This window comes from Gracilinanus agilis, chromosome 2 (assembly GCF_016433145.1).
Source record: "Gracilinanus agilis isolate LMUSP501 chromosome 2, AgileGrace, whole genome shotgun sequence".
Lineage (NCBI taxonomy): Eukaryota > Metazoa > Chordata > Mammalia > Didelphimorphia > Didelphidae > Gracilinanus > Gracilinanus agilis.
Genome location: NC_058131.1, coordinates 454,026,137 through 454,048,173, shown reverse-complemented (window position 1 = coordinate 454,048,173; position 22,037 = coordinate 454,026,137). Strand labels below are relative to the sequence as shown.

The following is a 22,037-nucleotide window of genomic DNA, read 5'->3' as shown; positions in this document are numbered from 1 at the left end:
AAAAAAACTAAAGTCAAATGTGTGTTTTTATTCCATTTTTTACCCGTCAAAGAAAGCCAGGGGGCTGGGTTTTTAATCGTTCTTACAACCTTCCACTTTCTCCTTTCTGATGCCTTTTCAGAGGTCCAGAGATGCCACGTTTCTACTGCACTCATACAAGTTTCCTGTTCCCTAGAAGCCAGGCTTTCAGGATGACGTGTTGTTATTGCAAAAGGTCAGCAATATAACAAAAGGGCCTCTACGTAGAGGCTTGGTGACTTTCTAGTGTCGGTTCCCCAAGCAGGTTTCGTACACCGGAACGAAAGGAAGTTTCCCTCCACTTGGCTCCAAGACAAATACCACCAGGGTACTTGCGCTCCAACTCCTCACCCCGAGCCAGACGGGAAGGGGCGGGACGACTACAGCGGAGTGGCGGTACCGCTGCCCAATGGGCTATAGAAAACAGTGTTAGGGCGTTTCGGGACGTGACTGAGAGGCACCAACCAGGAAGCTGGGAGGGCGGAGCGTGAGGCCGGAGGGCAGAGGCGTTCCCCAGCAGTGTCACAATCTAACCCGCGGAGCCAGGGACCCTGCTGCCACCTGTGTCTCTCCGCTGCCGCCAACAGGAGGGGGCTGCGCGAGAATGAGCTTTGAAGGGGCTCAGGCTAGCTCGGGCTGCGGGAGGGGAGCAGGACTAGAGCCCTGAAACTGCGGCGCGCTCTTTCCGGACTCGCTGTGCTGAATGGCGGGAGCGCGGAACGCCGAGAGCCGGGTCTCCTAGCGGCCGGGGAGCTGCTGTAGCTGGTGATACGAAAGGGGAGAATGGGCCGCGTAGGGGCTGCGAGGGGCCGTTGAGGACCGTTGCGGATCCACTGCCTTCGGGCCTCGGGACGGCCCCAGCCCCCACCTCCCGCCGAGCCAGGGATGAGTTAGCCCTGGGGACTACGCGGGGCTTGGCTGCTGCTACGGGCGGGGACGACGGCGGTCCTGCGCGCCTGCCGAAGCCGAGGCTCCGCGCAGGCGGACGCCCCTAGCTAGCCCGCTTCCTCCTCCCCGCTCCGCAGCCCCGGAGACCATGAGGTTCCGCATCTACAAGCGGAAGGTTCTGATTCTGACGCTGGTGGTGGCCGCATGCGGCTTCGTCTTCTGGAACAGCAACGGGCGGCAACGGAAGAATGAGGCCTTCGCCGGCTCGGCGCCCGCCCCGGTGCGGGTTGCAGGCCCTGGCGACCTCCGCAGGTTTCCCAATGGCTCAGCTGCCCCGCCGCCCGAGGTGGACAACATGACGCTGGTGTATCGGTCGCTAGTGTATCAGGTGAACTTTGACCAGACGCTGAGGAACGCGGCGGCAGCAGCCGCAGGAGCCGGTGGCGAAAGGGCCGGCGGCGGCGGAGGAGGTGGAGCCGGTGGCGGAGGACCCTCGCAGCTGGAGCTCGTCCTGGTGGTCCAGGTGCACAACCGGCCCGACTACCTCAAGCTGCTGCTGGACTCGCTTCGTAAGGTCCAGGGCATCGGTAACCTCTTAGTCATCTTTAGCCACGATTTTTGGTCGGCCGAGATCAATCAGCTGATCGCTGGGGTGGATTTCTGCCCCGTGCTGCAGGTCTTCTTTCCCTTCAGCATCCAGCTGTACCCCAACGAGTTTCCTGGCAACGACCCCAAAGATTGTCCCCGAGACTTGCAGAAGAAAGCAGCTTTGAAAATGGGCTGCATTAACGCGGAATATCCAGATTCCTTCGGCCATTACCGAGAGGCCAAGTTTTCCCAGACCAAGCACCACTGGTGGTGGAAGCTACATTTCGTCTGGGAGAGGATCAAGATTCTCCGGAACTATGCTGGTCTTATGGTTTTTCTGGAGGAGGATCACTACCTAGCTCCAGACTTTTTTCACGTGCTCAAAAAAATGTGGAAATTGAAACTGCAGGAGTGCCCCGACTGTGATGTCCTCTCCCTGGGGTCCTATGCTGTCAGTCGCAGTTTCTTTGGCAAAGCAGACAAGGTAGAAGTGAAAACTTGGAAATCCACAGAGCACAATATGGGCCTAGTGTTGACTCGAGATACTTATCAGAAACTGATTGAGTGCACAGACACTTTCTGTACTTATGATGATTATAATTGGGACTGGACACTTCAGTATTTGACTACAACTTGTCTTAAAAATTTCTGGAAAGTCATGGTTCCTGAAGTTCCTAGGATTTATCATGCTGGAGACTGTGGTATGCACCACAAGGATCCCTGTAGACCATCCACCCAGAGTGCCCAAATCGAATTGCTCTTAAACAAAAACAAACAGTATCTGTTTCCTAAGACTTTAAGTATCAGTAAAAAGTACTCTATGGTTCCTCTCCTCCCACATGGGAAAAATGGGGGGTGGGGAGATATTAGGGACCACGAGCTCTGTAAAAGTTATAGAAGACTGCAGTGAAAACTGCACAAATAAAAATGACAATTTTTAAATTTGGATCTTACTGGTCTAAAGGACAAAAAAATGTATAAAATGATTTAGGAACTGGTTTCTGCTTTAATACAAATAAACATTCTTGTCAAAAGTGTAAAAAAATAGTAATCTTTTTTAATCAAATCTTTTAAATTTTAAGCTGGAACAGATTCTATTTTTGGGTAATAATCCAAAATTCAAAATCCCAACTGCAAAAGGTAATCTCAATTGAATATTGAAAGGGATAAGGAATAGAAAAAAAATTAAAATTAATAGATTACAATTTTTTTATCTGGATCTTTGCATACTTTCCCACTTTGAAAACTTCTTTTAAGCACTGATAATTATTTTGAAAAAAGTAAAATTACTACTGGGCATTGATTCACTGATTTTATAACCAACAGTTTATTAAATACATTGTCAAAACAAGTTATTTTCAGAATGGCAGGTATCTGATGTTATGTGAAGATTTACCTGCATAGAACATACTTTTTTTTGGTGTGTATCTGATATGGAAAGCTTAAATGATTCTACTTTTGGTGTTGTCAAAATTAAAATCCATGTCTACACAATCCTTAATCATTTTTGTAGGTCAATTTTATAACCTCATTGCCAAAATTTAGTTGATAAAGATGTTATGAAAAATATCTATTTTTAAAATCTGATGTTAATTAGTTCTTTAGACAACATGAGACCTGGACACGAGTGGTCTTGCCACTTAAGCTGAGTAACTTCTCTGAGCCTCAATTTCCTCATCTGTAAAATGAGGAAAAGTATTACCTACCTCATAGGATGGTTTGCAGATCAAATGAGCATGTGCATGTTGAGTATGAATTGTTAGCTACTCTCAAACTGAAAATGTATAACTTAATAATTCTCAATTTCCAATAATGCATCTCTATTCAACAAGGGTACTGATGAATCTTTTCCCTTTTGAAGAAAACATTTAATTTAGCTTTTAAATTACCTAACCACACACACACAAAAAAGAACAAATAATGCAAATGAAACTTAAATTTGGTTTAAAAATCATAAATGAGACAGAGTATTGACTTTAAATTAAACATTTACTCCTGTCAGGCTGACAGGTTTTTTAAACCGGAATTAAATTTTTTCAAGTTACAAATTACAGAGAAGAGTCTAGGAAACAGAATACTTGAATCAATATTTTATATGAAGTAGTTTGTAAAAAGTTTCGATTTTATACAATTACAGTTGATTTTGAAAAATAACAGATTCATTACAAAGAGATAATACTAACAAATCCTTCCAAACAAAGTAAATTACAAGCATTTAAGTCTTATCATACATAGTCCATTCAGCTGAGGAGAAACTTCATGAGGTATTTTTTCCATCATCCAATACCTCATCCCACCAGCTCTGGTTTGCCATCTCCTGCAGGTCCTGCCTAGAATTCTTACTCTAAAAAACTTTGAATAGTCCAGATCAATTTTCTGAATGAGCTAATACTTTTCAATTACTCAAGGAGTCAGCCACTATGTACAGTCTAAAAAGTAGACTGATTTCTCGATTTGGGGTTGGCTAGCAAATACTTTCCTTTCTAACTTCTCTTTTATGCTATTCTATTACATATTATAAAGGCATGGCCCTTACTTCTGAGACTCATGTAAATTACTGTTCATCCAAAGTTTTACTAACCCTTTTGACTTACCAGACCACATTGCAAGTGATTGAATGCTTTTATCTTTTCATTTCTACTCATTTTTCTCTTATTCTAGGAGGCATGAAAAATCTACTTCATTAGGAAAATGCAAACTGAATTTTGTATAATCCCTAAACTATGTAAATTTTTGTTCTCTGGGATAAGATATTAAAGAAAATTTTTCCTATCCGATTTTAAAGATTCTTCCTGTCAAAATAAGTTACAAAACCAAAAGTCACATTTTAATACTTCAAGTAATACATCTTAAGAAACTGGTGAATTCTTGAAATAATGAGGAAAACGGTGTCTCTGACATCTTATGATGTATATGATAAGGCAAAGAAATATTTTCAGAGGTGAAGCAAAATACTAAATATTATTTTGCTCTAGAAATACTGTATCTTAATTGTTTAGTGTTTTAGTGACTGTCAAAAGGATTCTTTTCTAAGACTAGCACAGGAATTTCTTGAATATAATCCAAGTCTAAGATAATTAGATAAAATCTGGTTTGATATATTTATCAGTTTCAGAATTCTGTCCTATCTATTGCTAGTTACTACCTACTCTCTTGAGAACTCTCACATATAAACTAACATTCCAATTTTATGAATATTTCGAGACAAAATAATGGTCAACAAAAGGTTCAATAAAAGGAAAAATAATACATTGTCGTTAAACTTTGTTTTTAAAATTCAGAGTATTTGTATAACATTAAAAAATCTTATGGGGAATTGGTAAAGCCATTTCCTTAATGTTTATCAGTATTTGAATTTTAAATATTTCCTGAAAAATTTAAAAGATATAAGGTAGTTAAAAGTTTGAACTGCTTAGCTATATAATTTTTTTTTAATCATCTCTGAAAAGTATTTATTTCAGCCAGATTGAATTTGATGCTTTCTGAAGTTAACTTACATATGTAAGATACCATGTCTATTTCAGATCTAAGGTACCTTGAATCTGGTAAGTTAAAATCCCCAAATTAATCCAAATCATATAACAAAGTATTTTGAAAAGTAAATGCACAATTAGTCGTATGTTCTTTAATAATATGTACACTTCCATCCTTCATATTGGTTTCTTTGATACTTTGAAGTATGTGATCTTCATCCAGTTTTTTCTCTTCCATCAATGATGGTCTTAAATTTTGTTTTTCATTATTTGAATAAACGGCAATTTTTTCTTCTGTGAAAACAGGTTTGGATGCTGAGTCAGATTGTTGACATTTTCCAATAACCTCTGTAGAAACACCAGAAAGTTCATGTGGCAAGCAAAGGCCTGTTCCACAACTGCTCTTTTCTAGTGCTTTATCTGCTGTATAAGAATCAGAAGGTTTGGCATTTCCTTTTGCATGTCCTTTTTCAACATCCACTATATTGTTACTATTTTTTGTATTTGTTTGAAGCATATTTTCTTTTTCAGCCAGATGGCTTCTTATATCAATTCTTTGTTCCTTTTCATTAAGCTGGTTTTGACTGTCTTCTTGTGACTGTTAAGAGAAATTAATTGCTTTTTGAAGCAAAAACAACTAAATGGTAGGGTTTTGTTAAAATGTTTAAATGTTAAAACATAAATTGTTTCTAAAAGACTATATTGGTTACTATGTATTCTGTGTGTCAAAGACTCATAAGATTTAGAGTTGGATTTGAAGTGTTTTTTTCTCTAATAATTCTGTTAGCTGTATAATAATCTGCCTTCGCTATGTAGAAAACCACAACCCATCCGTTGCCATCACTCCTCCTAGCTGATTTTGTCTATGTCCTATCATAAATTTGCAGGGTGAGGGTGTTTAAGAGTGCCTTGGAGCTTTTTGGGAATTCTCTTGATAATACAATACCACAGGGAGCACAAAGACAATTTAAATACAACTGCAGCAAGGTTTGAGGACTGGCCCAGGCAATAAAAGGCTCCAGCTTCAGCAGCTATCCTTGGCTCTTATCTCTTCTAGGTTCTCAGTCAACTATCTCCTTTTCCAGATCTCCAGGCTCTGGAGATGTTTTATATTTCATTGCTGCTTTGTTCCCTCAATCCCATTTCTTCCCTTCTTGTCTATAAGCCACTTCAACATTTAAAGAAGTTAACATTATTAAGAAATTAAGGTAAATCAAAGAAAACAAGAAAAATACAAGAAAGTCTACAATGTAAGATGGATGAAGTTATAAGCTGGATGAGCTTTAATAAAATACACATTTCTAAAAGAGTTTGGTTTCTAAATGAAGATACACAGAATTCTAGCATGAGATAGATTTTTGTCTTGAGATTTTTCTTAGAACCTGCTCAGATCGATATCTCTAGTTATGTTGTACTCTGACTGCCCTTAGCTTTTATGAGTTATTGTTTTTGCCTTGTCTTTTTTTTTTTTTAAATATAAACCCTTACCTTCTATCTTAGAATCAATAATTAGTATTGGTTCCAAGGCAGAAAAGTGGTAAGGGCTAGAGTGGCAATGGGGGTTGTGACTTACCGAGGGTCACGCAGCTAGGAAGTGTTTTGAGGCCAGATTTGAACCTAGGACCTCCTGTCTCTAGGCCTGGCTCTTAATGCACTGAGCCACCCAGTTGCCCCCCTTGAATTGTTGTTTTTGTTCGTAGAAATGGATGAAACAGACTTTAGAGGCACTTTTCTGTCATCCAGAAGTTTCTTCCTGTGAGATGGAAATTATTTAGGGGACTTTGATCTTAAGTACAATCTAGCCCTGGCATCCCCTAGCTTCAGTGTCACCCTGAGCATCAACGTGCAGCCTTACCACAGAGGGAGGAGCTAGTAGGGTTTAAAGGGCAAGCTCAGGAAAGAGAGTATTCTTTTTTTATTATTATTTTTTTAATTTTAATTTTTTTTTTGAAAGAGTATTCTTTACTTCCACACCTGAACCTACTGATTTCCCTGGGCTGGTGCTTGGCAGGCAGCAGCAAAGCATGGAGGGGACCATGCTGGACTAAAATCTGGGGCTTGATTTTACTTTAAATTAGTAACGCTGAAATCTATCTCCCTTGTTCTCTTCTCTCTCTTTGTATTAATGCATATAAATCTGGTACTGAGCCTCCCCACCACCTTTTGTTTGTTAGGTTCCTCTAGGAATCAATGAACTTCTATCATTATTCTTGGAAATGCCTATGGACTCTGGCCACCAGGACCCTTACCCATTTCCTTTTGGCCATGCTTGCCTATTTTCACTGGTGGATATGTGCCTTAGATTAGCAAATATTCTTTTTCTAAAGTCTATTGTATCAAAATAAAAAGATGCCAAGAGTTCATGTTACCTTTTGTGCTGCCCATTGTTTGTTTCTGAGGGATACTTCCTGCTCTCAGCTAATTTGCAGAAATGGCAGATGTGTCCTGAGGTCTCAAAATGGATATACTGTATCCTGAGCTCAGATGAATGAATGAAAAGCTAGTTTAAGTTACTAGTTTTTGTCTACTTCAACTAATTCTCTTTAATAACATTCATTTTTTTGGAACCTTTATTACCATATCCATAATTTTGGAGCATCAAAAATACATTAAAAAACAGCAAAAAAAAAAAAAACAGCAAACAAAATGTTAATTCTATTTTTCTGTGATCAGAGGTCAAAACAACAAACATAAGGTTTCATTCAGAATTCTTGAAACAGTGCTAAATAATTACCAAATGGTTTGAATGAAATGTCTAATACTAAAAATGAAAACAAAAATGGCAAAATATAACAAATATTTAAATGACTGCTTTGTTGATTTTTTAAAACTCTTACACTTTCTGTCTTAGAACTAATTATCAATTTTAAGACAGAAGAGTGGTAAGGGCTAGGCATCTCGAGTTAAGTGATTTGCCCAGGGTCACATTGCTATGAAGTGTCAAATCAAGATTTGAACTCAGGACCTCCTGTCTCCAGGCCTGGCTCACTGAGCAACCTAGCTACCCTTAAATAATTACTTTGATTTCATAATGTAACCATCCTTTTTGTGAGGAATGGCCTGTTATTGTTTACTTAAGATATTTTGTTGTTGTGAACCTATATTAGAGGAGGATTCTAATAATTACTTCAATCTAGTCATAGGTGTCTATTGACCTTGGAAGTGTCCATCATCTCAGTCTTGCTGACAAGTTGGGAACAGGAAGCAGAGATTTGCAAGAAGAGGCAGGGAGGGAAGGAAAGTCTAAGCTAGGGAAGAACCCACTTTGGGAACAATATAGGGGCTGAAGTTCAGGGAAGCTGGAATCCTAAAGGCAACATTTCTTCCTCTTAGATCACAAGTTCTCTGGAGAAGAGGAGAAATATCAGATGTTAGTTAAGAGCAACAACTTGGAAGAAGCCAACATTGTTGTTAGGATGGAGGTAGTTTTTATTATCAGACTAATGATTTTACTTCAGGAGAAAGATCCCAGGTCAGCTTAAGAGAAACATTCCAGCACCTGGGGACACTGAGATCTCTAGTACAAGGAAGCCAAAAGCCCAGAGAAATAATTTCTGGAGGATAATCAGGAAGGCTCTTTGTCATTCTGACAGCAAGGGAAAAGGGAGAATTTGTCCCTGATACTAATTTTGAGAGAGGTACCTGAAAAGTTTGTAGGTTGGAAGCTCAGGAAAGGACTCATGGGGGAAGCAGAAAAGCAAGGAAATAGGTACCTTATAAATCTGAATGGGGAGGCAAATTTTGGAAGGGCTAATACTAGAGTATAAAAGAAACATCTTGTCTAAACTTTGTACCTCTTCTAGGACTTATGCAGAATAGGCATGATGATTATCTTTTATTAGCATATTTGGCCAAAATGACTCCATTCTGGCTGAAAACTTAAGCCTGATTTGATAAAAAGTACAGATAGTATTAACTCTAAAGGCAAAAATCTAGTAAAGGGTTCAATCAGACAAGAGAAGGAAGCTAAGAACACTTAAATCTCTTTAAAGCTTAATTATCTTTGTTTTGGACTTGAAAACTCATCAAACTAAGTATTAAGATCTGTGTGGATTTTTTTTTTAAATTTTTTTTTTTTGGTTTTTAAACCCTTAACTTCTGTGTATTAGCTCATAGGTGGAAGAGTGGTAAGGGTAATGGGGGTCAAGTGACTTGCCCAGGGTCACACAGCTGGGGAGTGTCTGAGGCCGGATTTGAACCTAGGACCTCCCATCTCTAGGCTTGGCTCTCAATCCACTGAGCTACCCAGCTGCCCCGATCTGTGTGGATTTTAATTAATTTTTTTATCATTTAAAGCACATCACTTTCTCCCCTGGCCTCCTGAATTTGGAATCAGGTAGCCTCAATTTCATGACCTGCCTCTCATGCTCAATGGGTGGGGAGACCAAAGGAAATTTGTTAAATTCTCCTAGGTTCAGTTTTCTTCATCTGCAAATGGAGATAACTGTAGTCCTCAGTCTCACCAATGGCTAATCTGAGGAAATGAGATAATATATGTAAAGTTCTTTGGGAACTGACATAAATGTAAATTATAATTTGTGGATGATCATATGGAACTTGTTTGTCACTTAACTGTTTTTTAACATTGGGAGTCAGCATGGTATATAGTGGAATAGAAACTGGATGACCCAGGAGCCTAAATTCTAGGTAAGATTCTAGTTTCAATTGTGTACCAGTATCAAATTCTATAGAAAGGTGTAAGTTGCATGAAATTTAGGAATATTTTCCACTTCAAGATCAGCAATCAATCAATAAGCATTTATTAAGTAACTATTGTGTTTCAGGTGTACTATGATAAAGTTCCTAATAAAACAAATTACTAAATGTTAAGAGAACCTAAGAATTATAGAACTTAGTATATAATGTAAATAAATTTGGTTCTAGAATTACAAGATATAGTCCAGATAGCATTATATTAAGGACTACTTTTTTTTATTAGTGAAATTTAAGTATGATTTTCATGTGTTTAGTTGTTATTGTTTAAATACTGAATACATTAAAAGACACCTTTGGGCAAAGGTGGGATCATTAGACTATTTCACAAATCTCTACTGGGTTCACCACAAATTTTTACCTTTAACTGAATCTGGGTCTTCTCACCACTAACTTCAAGTACTTCAATTAATGGTTGGGTTTTAGGAGTTGACTTTTTGAAATTCAAGACACCTTGAAGAAATTCATCAACATTTTCTTCACTGACAAAAAAACTTTCCTAAAAAAAAAATGGGAAAAGTGATGTTGTGTTAAAATGATCCTTTAGTGTTACATATGAATCATCTAATTTAACTTGTTTGCCTTAAGTTCCTCATTTGTAAATGAGAATAACAGCACTTCCCTCTCAGTTACTGTAGGATAAAATGAAATAAATTTGCAAACCTTAAAGCATTACCTAAAATGTTAATTATCACTGTCCTGTTATCCTTGAAACACCTGCACCTAAAAGCTCACAAAGAGACAAACTGGAGGTTGGGAGTTGAGGGCAACTTTTTAAAATGTATAGTATAAAAAAAAAATCTTTATCTTTTTGTTCAACCTCTTCAAAAGAGATGAATAAAAAATAAATAAAAATGCACACACAAAATAAATTAAAAGTTCCCAGAATGTACCCATGCAATATACCTTTTCTAATTTTATATTACACCTCTAGTTTCCTTTCCAGTCAAATCAACTTATTTTGGTCTCTCCCTGCCTCCCCTCTATCTCTTCACCTATCCCTTTTTGAATCTTTAGTTTTCCTCAAGTGAAGCTGTTGTGTCACCTATAAGAGATTTTCTGAACCCTCTAATTGCTGGTGTCCTTTCACTCTCAATGACTTTTTATAAATAGGACATCTGAAAAGCTATTAAAGCTTAAATACAAGTTGGGATTTTGGGGATACTATGTTATCTGTTGACATACTGGATTGCTCCTTCTTCCTCCTCACTCTACCCTCACTCACTCCACTCCAGTAGAATACCGAGCACTTTAAATATATAATAATTTAAGTAAATATGAACACTTTAAAGATGAGATATTTTGCTTTTTGTTTTTGTCTAGGACAGTGCCTTATACAGTTGGCTCTTTAAAAAATTTTCAATTATTATCTGACATTTACATTGACATTCATAGTCTTCCACTCTTTTCACTCCATTCCCTGAGGCAGTAAATAGTCTGGTATAGAGTATACTAGTGCTGTCAAGCAATACGTATTTCCATATTTCTCATGCCCTGAAAGAAGACACATATCGCACACATAATAAAAAATCCATGAAGGAAATTAAGTGAAAAATGGCATTCTTTCATCTCCAACTGGACTCTAACAGTTCCTTCTTTGGCTGTAGATGACATTTTTCATCATGAGTTCTTTTTGGATATCTTTGCTTTTCTAATAATAGTTTAGTCCTTCACAGTTGATCATTGTACAATATTTCTGTTACTGTATATAGTGTTCTGGTTCTGCTCACTTCACTTTGCATCAGTTCATATAAGTCTTTCCAGGTTCTTCTGAACTCTTCCTGTTCATCAGTCCTTATGGCATAATAGTATTCCATTACAACCATACCACAACTTATTCATTCACTCCCCAATTGACAGACATCCCCTTAATTTCCAATTCTTTTTTTTCTCAGTAAGTATACATTTATTAAACTTTTTTTTTTTTAATGCCGGGAACTGTAATAAGTGCCAGAAATTGTTACTGGGCTACAAAGAAAGGCAAAAACAGTCCCTGCTCCCAAGAAGCTCACATTTAGTTTCCAATTCTTTGCTACTACAAAAAAGCTGCTAAAAATATTTTTGTAGACTCTTAGTAAATATTTGATCAACTGCATTGGACATGTTTGGTTTCTGTAAAAACAGGTTTCTGCCCCACTGGGCAATTAGAGAATCATAAAGGACTGTCAAGGCAGTAAGAGTTAATACTTTTAACATGATATAGCAGACACACACAAAATTATATTTACAGATGTAAAAGTATTGTTGCATGGTCAAGAGAGTTATAGTAAGTTATCAACATGAACCTCTAAGGATCACATGAAGCAGCATGGTGTCCACATCCTCTATCATGGCCTTGGGAGTTCATTGCTTGGCCCTCTAGTCCTCCAAACAGAAGGGAAGTGTTGAAGAAGAAAGAGCTAGAGAATGGCGAACCACTCCAGTATCTTTGTCAAGAAAACCCCAACTGGGGTCAGAAAGAGTAAGGCACTCTTGAAATAACACAAAGTTCCTTATGATAGGCCCAGCAGCACTTTGCTGCCCATTAACCGAGGGTGCTGAATAGCAAAGTTGAATCGGTCTCCAAGGAGATGAGATTTCACATGAAGAGCATACTGATCCTAGCTTCTTACTTTATTTTCCTCCACAAACTGATCCAGTGACACTAGCTTCCTCCAGGCCACGGACACAATGAACTATTAATATTTCAAGTATAAGCCAATTCAACAAAAGTTTTGAATCAACCAAAAGTTCTGAATCTACTTGATTCTACCTTGATCCACCTAATCCATATCCACAGGAATAGTGTTAAATATTAAAAGTTTTTTAGGTCTATATCCCAAAGAAATAAAAAAAAGGGAGGAAAGATCTACTTGTACAAAAGTATTTAAGCAGTAGGCAAAAACTGGAAACTGAGGGGATGTTTATTAATTAGGGAAAGACTGAAGGAATTGTGGTATATGATTATAATGGACTATTACAAGAAATGACAAATCAGGATAATCATAAAAAAACAAACAACTGTAAAGATTTGTATGAAAGTGAGGTAAGCAGTACCAGGAGAAAACTGTACACACAGTAAATATCAATATTGTACAATGATCAACTGTGTGAATGAATTAACTCATAAATATTGAAAGGATCTGAGACTCATGATAAAAAGGTTATCCACTTCCATAGAAGGAACTGATGTAGAACAAAGCATACTATTTTTTACTTTATTTTCTTTATGAGTTTTTTCCTGAATATGCTATATATGTTTTTTCCCTACATATGGAAATATGTACTGTATGATGTATATCATATTGCTTGCTCCCTCAGGAAGAGGGGGCAGGAGAGGGAAGGAGAGAATTTGGATCGCAAAATGTCAGAAAATAAATGTTAAAAAATTTTTAATAAGCAATTGGGAAAAATACAATTTTTAAAACTGCAAAAAAAAAAAGCTTTGCTAAAATCTAGGTAAACTTTAACTTCTTCAAGAATCATGTCAAGAAAGACAACAATATGTTTACTCTGTCAAGATCTTTTCTTGATGCTGACTTTGTAAATCACCACTTCCTTTTTTCTTCAACCACTTATTCAATAACACACTCTAGACTTTTTCCAGGTATCAAAGGCAGGTTTACTGGCCTATAGGTGACACTCTTGTTCATCTCTATGCCCTTTCCATTCATGTGGTGTGCCCCTCTTATTTATTTTTAAATATTTTTCCATGTTTACATGATTCATTTTCTTTCCCTCTCCACTCCCAGAGCCAATAGATCCCTCTCTTTTCCATGACCATACCAATATCACTGATAACAACAGTTCAGCAGTTACAGCTGCCAGTCCTTTAAGGAACCAAGGATGGTGTACACAAGGCAGGCAACTTGAATTCATTCATCAAGGGCAGTTAAGAGCTCTCCTATAAACTTCTCACTCATCATAGCATCAACTCCCTGTTAGTCATTTTTGTTGGTCCATTTGTTCCAAGGTGGGCAAAACTAGGTTCCTTCTGAACTCTTCTTTTTCTCCCACTAAATCTAAAAATTAAAAAATCCAACTACCTGCTTCCCTCTTGTTAATCTGAGCTTTCCTCACTAGCCTCAATTTATCTGACCTTCAGGACCAGGAATGCTAATTCACAGGACTCTTCCCTACTCTTAGATTCAGGTTCTGTTTCCTGTCTTGGCTTCCATTTTCTGTACATTTCTTTTTAAAGTCTAAGTCATTTGGTGAATCCACAAAAACTACATTTTCCCTCCTTAATGGAGTTGTTTTCCTTTGTGTCATCAAATTTTGTTCTAAGTATTTCTTATTTTCCCTGGACTGAATTCTTCCAAAGTCTTTTATCCAATAGAACCTTACCTATCTTTCATCTCAACTCTCTTAAGTCTGCTCTCTCAGAATTTAGAGTATATGTCAGAATATGCCCAAATTTCCTCTCTTCCATTATAAACTCTAGGATGGAGTGATCACTTCATGATGCAGATAAAAAATTTTCACTTATTTCCTTCATAAGTTTTTTCTTGAAAAAGTTTCATGGGAATTCTTTTTGTTCTTTGTTTACAATGATGCTCATTTATTTGGTTTGTTATTCAGTATATATATATATTTTTAAAAGGGTCACCAATGACCCCTTAATCCAAATCCAAAAAGTATTTCTGAGACTTGCAACTTTTCAAACTTGATCACTCCTCTCCTATTACTGGATGTTTACTCTTCTCTCATGACTAGAGACGCCATACATCATTGGCAAATATTTCAAAAAATTAATGTTGGATTTCATTATTTGTCTTTGCTATTTCAATGTGAATCCATTCATTTCCTCAGATTCCAATGGTGGAAGATCAGGCAGTTCTCCTCAAGGTCATCACTGAGTAAGAAAAGTATGCCCATCTACTTGGGCAGGGACCTTTATTTTTTGTTTATCATATAAACAAAAACCAGCCCAAGCAAAGTCTTCCTCAGTGCCTTATCAAGATTTGGGGGGACCTAATCTACAACAGGAGAAACTTAGCCAGAGAAAACCTGATTAAGAGAGCTCATGTTTTTCTAGCCAGAGATTGCTGGAGGAAGCTAGATTTATAAACATTCCAGTTAAGTGCCAGAGAAGGGTGGGTTGGCCACATTTGCTACAGGGTCCATCTCAGTAGTCCTTCCCAAGAGCTGAGAATTCTAAGCCCACTTCCTCATTAAAATATCCACCAATTGGGACTGCCAGGGGAGGCCTAAATTATGTACTATCAGGCTAATCTTAAAGACACAAGTAGGAATAAAAGATGCTTGGCAGTCCCCACTCTTGATCTTTAGTGAAAATGGAGGCATGTCACTGATCTATCCTTTATTAATAGATCACATGTCTCTATTCATAAATTATATTATACCTGGAGAAAAGGCTTAATTTTAGTTATTAGTTAAAATGGTCAGCTCTATAATATCACCTTCCTGCAAGGTTCAGTGAGCCTTGGTACTCCCTCATCGGCTCTTCTAACTGATGGTGGAGGAATGAATTCTTTAACTTCTATTTAAGAAAGCTGGGAAGGGACAGGTTAGACATATCATTCCCCACCTGGGTGCACTCACCTGGTTGGCTACCTTCCTAGCTCCCCTCCCCCCCCCCACTACTTTTTCACACTTTCTTTTGTGTTGTTTTCCCTCATTAAGATTGTAAGCTGGGGGCAGCTGGGTAGCTCAGTTGATTGAGAGCCAGGCCTAGAGACAGAAGGTCCTAGGTTCAAATCTGCCTCAGACAATTCCCAGCTGTGTGACCCTGGGCAAGTTACTTAACCCCCACTACCTAACCCTTACCACTCTTCTGCCTTGGAGCCAATTTACAGTATTGACTCCAAGATGGAAGGTAAGGGTTTTAATTTAAAAAAAAAAAAAAAAAAAAAAAAGATTGTAAGCTCCTAGAGAGCAGGGACTTTCTTTCTTTCTTGAAGTGCCATATCATAGGTACTTTAGAAATGTTTATTATTAGTTCTGCTACCTTTCCAAACATTTATTTCTTCTTTACTGACTCTTCCCAATCCCTTAACATAGGTATATCCTAAAAGCTACCCTGAGCCCTCTTTTCCCCTTGGCACTTCAAGGTAAATGACTCAAATTCTTGGCTCCAATTCAAATCTCTCTTCTGACCTCCCAACCTACTGACATCTTCATTTGAATGTCCCACATATCAAATAAAATCCTTTATGTCTAGAATTGAATTACTTTCCCCAAACCTACTTGTCGTCTTAACTTCTATCTCTATGGTACCACCATTGCCCTAATGTTTCATGATTCAACTTTTCCAATCTCTTTATCTGGGGTTTTTCACAACCCCCATTTCATGTCTCATATCCAAGCATTTACTAAGCCCTGCTCTAAGTCCTTAATATATGTGTCCTTCTTCTTATTCAGAACTACCTCCACCCTAGTATAGGCAGGTTCCTACTATCACCAGTATGGACTATTATTATGGTTCAGTCATCCCCTTCTACTCCCACTTTTTATCCATTTTTCAAATAGTTATCAGAACAATCTTTCTATCCTCTGATGCCAAGTTACTCCTTGGCTCAAAAATATTCAGTGGCTTTCCATTTTTCTATCAGATAAAGCTTAAACCGTGACATTCGGTAATAAGAGTTCACATTTGGATAGTGATTTTTAAGGTCCACAAATTGATTTACAAACATTAGACCTCATTGGATCTTTTTCAGTTGGCATTTTGATATTCATCCCTTGATTTAAATGTAGGAGACAGAATTTGAACCCAGTTCTCTGGTGACTCCAAATCCCTTACACTATGCTGTCTTTCAAAGACCTCCTCCATAAGATGGTACTGCCCTACTTTCCAGCCTCTTTGATGTAATTCCCCACTATGATCAAGTCAGACTAGATTATTCACCGGGCCATTCAATTACTTACTTCCCATGCCTTTGCTTTTTTATGTTTAGAATGTTTTCCTTTTCCCTTTCCTAATCTTTATTCATCCTGTAAAACCCAATTCAAATGTCATCTCCTCCATAAAGATTCATTCAGTAGACTTTAAATGATCACCTTAGTGCAAATATCAATAATAGGGAAATAGATATTGATTAATTACATGTAAAACTCAGTGGAATTGCTCATTGGCTATGGGAGGGAGGTAGGAGGAGGGTAGGGAAAGAATGTGAATCCTGTAACCATGGAAAATTTTTCTTAATCAACAAAATTAAATTAAAAAAAAAAAAGATTCATCCAGATTCCCCCAGTCATAAATAACTGTAAACTTTAAAAAGTGATATCAATGTCAGCCAGGTGTTTTACATTTGATCCTCACAACAATCCTATAAGGTGGACATTTCTTTTATACTTTGATAGATTTGTGATGTCAACCTGGACACTCTCTCCAAAGGTGCAGATTACAACCCACACCTTCCTGTACAGTTCTTGTCTATACTCTCTTGAAAATTCTTCTTATGAGGGCCACTTAATATGCCCCCTGGTGGAGGGGGGGAGAGAAAGGGGAGTGCTTTACAATGCACTGATACCAATGGAGCTCCTTTCATGACCAACTAGTCTTTTTCCAGTCTTAACTCTCCCATATGATCCTTTACCACACTTTCCTTGTACAGTTTTTTTCTTAACCTTTATCTTCCATCTTATAACTGATATAAATATTGGTTCCAAGGCAGAAGAGCAGTAAGGGCAAGGCAACTGGTGCTAAGTGATTTGCCCAGGATCACACAGCTAGGAAGAGTCTGAGGTCAAATTGGAACCCAGAACTTCCTATACCCAGGTTGGGCTTTCTCCACTGAGCCCCCCTAGCTGTCTCATCTTGCACAATTCTTCTCCTAGGACCCCAGCTGTCATCCAAGCTCCTAATCTTGGTGTCATTCTTGACTCCTCACATATTTAAGTTTGGTTTCTGCCTTCATAGTAAGTGTTTTCTCTCCACAAACCTAGTTTATGCAAGCATTCATCACTTCTTGTCCGGACTTCTTACAACAGCCTTCCAAGAGGTCTCTTGGCTCAAGTCTCTTTTCGTTCTAATCCATCCCCATAGCTTCCAAAGGGATTTTTTTCTAAAGCCTTAGTCGACTATATCACTTTCTTAATTCAAAAAACTCCAGCAGCTCCTCATCATATCCAGATTCAACTATAAAATCCTCTGTTTGGCAGTTAAAGCTCTTCAAAATACGACCCCTTCCTAACTTTTCCAGTCTTCTTATACCTTAGTTTCCTTCATGTACTTTGTGATTAAGTTTTATTTGCCTAATTGCTATTCCTTAATCAGAACACTCCATCCTGTCTTTGCACTATCCATTCCCTATGTCTAGAATGATCATTTTCCTTACCTCTGACTCTACATCATTACAAATATTTCAGAATGAAAAAAGGTGCACTTATTGAACAACAAAGAAAGTAAGCTAATTTTAAAAAATGAATTTTAAAAGGTATAAAGTAGGAATGAGAACTCTTACCTGCAAACAGTCCTTGCCCAAACCAAAATACCACTTTTTCCAGTGCCCAAGGCTCTCTGGAGATTTGGTCAATTCTATCACTGCATTAAATGAAGAAATATTAATTTTCGGTTCTTTGATGCTCAACTTATTTTCAGGAGCAAACTGCAAAATGAACGAATAAGAAACAAAATCTTGTGTGGAGAAACAAAGTTTGTATTGATGGGGACTCAAATCGCTCTGAAGGCTTTGTGGCTGGACTTGAGGCACTTGAATTATCAGAGTAAGAGATTCTTCATTTTCATTACACTGTAGAGGAGGGCACAAGGGGTTCCCTCCATTACTCTCTGAAATGACAAGTGTTTCTCTAGGTTGAACTTTACTAGTAGTCTCTGGAAGGCTTTCTTTTCCAATAGTTGTTTTCTCTTTGGGTTCTTCTGGTGAGCCTGTATTCCCGGGAAAGTTTAGTGTCCCAGAGGGTGGCACCTTATAAATGCCCCCAAGCAAGGCAGGTTCCTCTCCTCCAGTGCCATTTTGTAGATTTGCTTTACTAGTAAGTGGCTGCCCTGAAGTACCTGGTGTATCAGCATTCTCTGTTAAGCTCAGTGGCCTAGAGAGTGGTACTTCAATTCCGCCCGCAGGTAAGGCCATGGTTCCTGAAGGAAGTTCCTGTCCAACAGGACAGAGAGGTAGATTTGCTTTAATAACAAGTGACTGCCCGGAAATATCTGATGGAGTGGCTACCATCTCAGTAGTTGGGTTCTGCATGGTTCCCTCCTGAGAGCCTCTTATTTCTTCACTAGCCAAAGCCCAGGAATTCTCAAGCCGAGACTGGAAAGAAATGGGGGTTTCTGAAGGGATCTCTTGGCTCAAATCCTTAAATATCCTCGTATCCCTTAAGAGTTCATTAGATTGGCTTCCTAACTTCTCAGAAGTGTAAACACACAGGGAACCTTCAGTTTCGGGGATGCCTTTTGATGCTAAAGGTTCTACCAAATCCTCCGCCCCTTCCTGTTTCGGAAGTCCGTTTTCCGAGATAGAGACCTCCTCTTTTTCCTCCGCCTCTTTTTTTTCCTCCTCCTCCCCCTTTTTCTCCTCTACTTTCTCGGTCTCCTTTTTCTCCTCCTCCTCCTTTTCTTCAGCCTCCTTTTCCTCCTCTTTTTCTTTCTCCGGCTCCCCCTCCTCCGGCGAGTCCAGGTGGCTTATGCTGTGCTTCGGTGGCACCACAGGCAAAGTAACGATCAGCCGCCGTTTGGCCTTGTTGAACTGTGCATTCCCTCGGCTCTCGTCTACCGGGTAAGGTAGCGGAAGGCGGAGGCTGTAATCAGGTTTGCGGGAGTCAAGCAACAGCTGCTTCTCCGTCACTTCCAAGACTGCATGCTCGGCGGAGCGCAGCAGAGGCAGCTCAATGGTGACCACTAACTCTCGGGGTACTGTGCTCGGGTAGGAGTCCCGGGAGCACCGGTAATCCTGGAGGTCCACGTGGTGCCGTTGCACTACGCTGTAACGCGGCGTGGTGGGGGCCGGGTCTGAAGATTCTTCCCGGAGAGGAGGCGTGGAACCCTGCGGCTGAGGGGCGGGAGGCCTCTTCTCCACCTCCGGACTGGGGTAGGGATAGGGGAAGGCGGGCAGTGGACTGTCCCCTGACTCTTCCCCCTCGGGCGCTGGGCTGGGGCCCCCGGGAAGTGGTTTCCGCAGTACCGCAGCCTCTGGGGTACCTTTATATTTGATCTTCAAGGTTTTGGCGTTGCGCCGATCCAACTTCACGCCGAACTGCTTCTCCACCGCCTCTAGGGCCGTAGAATTGATCATGATCCGGAACCGCTCCTGCTGCTTGCCCAGGGACAGAGTGTCCGGGTGGAAGATGACGTCGTAGACCTTGTAGTGGGCGCCCTGGCGGCCCAGGTACTCGCGGCCCGGGGCCAGGCTATAGGGCAGGGACCAAATCTGCCCGGGCGAGGAACCCTGCGGGCCCCCAGTGCCTGGCTTGCTGCTGGGCCGGCCTAGCAGCAAGTTGCTGCAGATGTTGACGAAGCAGCGCTGGGCCCCGTTGAGGCTAGTGCGCAGCACGTGGCCCGGCTCTGGGTGAACAAACTGCACCTCTACGCCGCGCTCCCGCTCCAGCATCGTGATCTCCTCCTCGTAGCGCTGCCGGTTCTCTGGGTCTGATAACTCCGCCGCATACTCGCCGAAAAGCCGCCGGAACTCCGGGTCCTGGAAGGCATTAGTGAGCTTCGTCACCTCCTCGGCGCTCAGGTCCAGGTCCTGAAGCAGCGAAGAAGGGTTCTCCGAGGCCATGTTCTTGTTAGTCGGAGGAGGAGGAAACTCCTCTTATCCGTAGGCCGGGGCCCCGGCTCGCTAGACCCTGGCCGGCTGATGGAGAGGAGCGGCTGACGGTGGTAACTAGAGACTGCCGGTTGGTAACCGCAGAGGGAGGGGGAAGGGGAGAGCGGGCGCTTGGCGGTTGCCATGGGGATGAGTGACATCCAAGCCAAACACTAGGAGAGGTGGAGAGAGCAGGCTAGGAGGAGCTCGAGTCTTTTGGCGGGTGAAGCCAAGGAGCTAAGGGTAGGAAAGCAGTAGAGAAATCTTCAGCTCCCTGCTCCACAGGTGTCTCTGGCCACCACTCATTTATTATTATCTTTAATTTTAAAAAGACGTAGGTTGGTAGGAAAGTGGTAGAGAGATACCATAACCTCCCAGCACTATCAAAGTCTTCACTAGAACACCTATTTATTTTTTTAATTAAAAATTTGTGTAGAAAACTCAGCCAGCCTTAGTGTTACTTAACCATTGGGCAATAAATTTTGAGTTTTGAGGGTTTTTTTCTTGTATTTCATTTTTTGGACATTGTCTCTAACTAATCTGTGTACCAGTGAGTCTGTCGGTATACATTGTCTACTAAGCACTAGGCATTGTGCTAAGCTCTGGAGGTAACAAGAAAGTTGTGAAGGCCAGTACCTGCCTTCAAAGGGCTTAAAATCTGCTGGGATGACAACATATTAAAAAAAAAAAAAAAAATCTTGAACAGCTATGTAGTAGCACAGTGGATAGAGGGCTCAAATGTGACCTGAAACACAAGAAAAAAAATGTGACCCTGAGCAAGTCATAACCCTGATTGTCTATCTCTTACTGCTCTTCTGCTTTGACTAAAACAGAAGGTAAAGTTTTATTTTTATAAAGAAGCTGAAAAGGGGGAAGAGGAGTGGGAGAGTACCCAGAGGAGATGGCTGCCCTGGGTGCCTTTTTATTTTTGTTTTATATTACTGGCCCTCTTCTTAAATAGAGCATTTGGGGAGGCACTTTTTGATGTCCACTTTTCACTTTCTCCAATAAGGAGGAGGACGGGACTGAAGGAATCCGAGACACCAGGAGGTGTAAATTTCAGGGTTGATAACATTTTCACAGGAAATCCAATTTCTGGAGACAGTAATGAAGTTCAGAAGTTTAGTGAAGTGGGAATTCCTACCATTCATTTGTTCCTCAGAGATGTCAAAATACAATGCAATCTGAATCGAAATTTTCACCCGAATTTCTGAGCAGAAAGAGATCTTAGGTAAAATTTAGTTGACACTTTTTCTGTTTTTCTCATTTTTAAAAATCTGTCCCTCCCCAAATCTCTTTCCTCTCCTCTGAATTGATCTAATTAAAAAACAAATAAAGCCCCTTTTTTGTGCCACTTCAGTCCTCCTGGGCAATCTGGGAAGGTTGGAATTGGAAGGAATGAATTAAAAAGAAAAGGAGTAGGGGGCAGCTGGGTAGCTCAGTGGATTGAGAGTCAGGCCTAGAGACGGGAGATCCTCAGTTCAAATCCGGCCTCAGACACTTCCCAGCTGTGTGACCCTGGGCAAGTCACTTGACCCCCATTGCCCACCCTTACCACTCTTCCACCTATAAGTCAATACACAGAAATTAAGGGTTTAAAGTTTTTTAAAAAAAAAAAGAGTAAAAAAAATGATTAATGCAAAAT

The 22,037-nt window shown here is 40.0% G+C and overlaps 2 protein-coding genes across 3 annotated transcripts; one reads left to right on the top strand and one right to left on the bottom strand.

The window, feature by feature from the left end:
- Nucleotides 1-394: 394 nt before the first annotated feature.
- On the top strand, nucleotides 395-2,529 carry MGAT2 (alpha-1,6-mannosyl-glycoprotein 2-beta-N-acetylglucosaminyltransferase). 2 transcript variants are annotated; one of them, XM_044661986.1, is made up of 2 exons: nucleotides 395-1,346; nucleotides 1,395-2,529. In XM_044661986.1, exons 1-2 carry the CDS (start codon nucleotides 1,055-1,057, stop codon nucleotides 2,402-2,404), a joined length of 1,302 nt encoding a protein of 433 aa, XP_044517921.1. In that variant the 5' UTR covers nucleotides 395-1,054; the 3' UTR covers nucleotides 2,405-2,529. The 2 variants fall into 2 exon arrangements, with proteins under 2 accessions (XP_044517921.1, XP_044517920.1); XM_044661985.1 differs by having other exon boundaries at nucleotides 395-2,529.
- Nucleotides 2,530-5,044: 2,515 nt separating this feature from the next.
- DNAAF2 (dynein axonemal assembly factor 2) lies at nucleotides 5,045-21,138 on the bottom strand. Its single transcript, XM_044664797.1, has 3 exons — nucleotides 18,089-21,138; nucleotides 10,042-10,179; nucleotides 5,045-5,565 (listed from the first exon to the last, which is right to left on the bottom strand). The coding sequence occupies exons 1-3, from the start codon at nucleotides 20,363-20,365 to the stop codon at nucleotides 5,059-5,061; spliced, it is 2,922 nt and encodes a 973-aa protein (XP_044520732.1). The 5' UTR covers nucleotides 20,366-21,138; the 3' UTR covers nucleotides 5,045-5,058.
- Nucleotides 21,139-22,037: the final 899 nt, after the last annotated feature.

Bases quoted from the DNA above. Each gene is read 5' to 3' on its own strand.
- MGAT2 (XM_044661985.1), top strand. From the start codon at position 1,055: ATGAGGTTCCGCATCTACAAGCGGAAGGTTCTGATTCTGACGCTGGTG.
- DNAAF2 (XM_044664797.1), bottom strand. From the start codon at position 20,365: ATGGCCTCGGAGAACCCTTCTTCGCTGCTTCAGGACCTGGACCTGAGC. The intron at 10,180-18,088 runs GTAAGAGTTCTC...TTTTTTTTTTAG, and splicing joins TGGGCAAGGACTGTTTGCAG to GAAAGTTTTTTTGTCAGTGA. The intron at 5,566-10,041 runs GTAAAAATTTGT...TTCTCTTAACAG, and splicing joins AGACCCAGATTCAGTTAAAG to TCACAAGAAGACAGTCAAAA.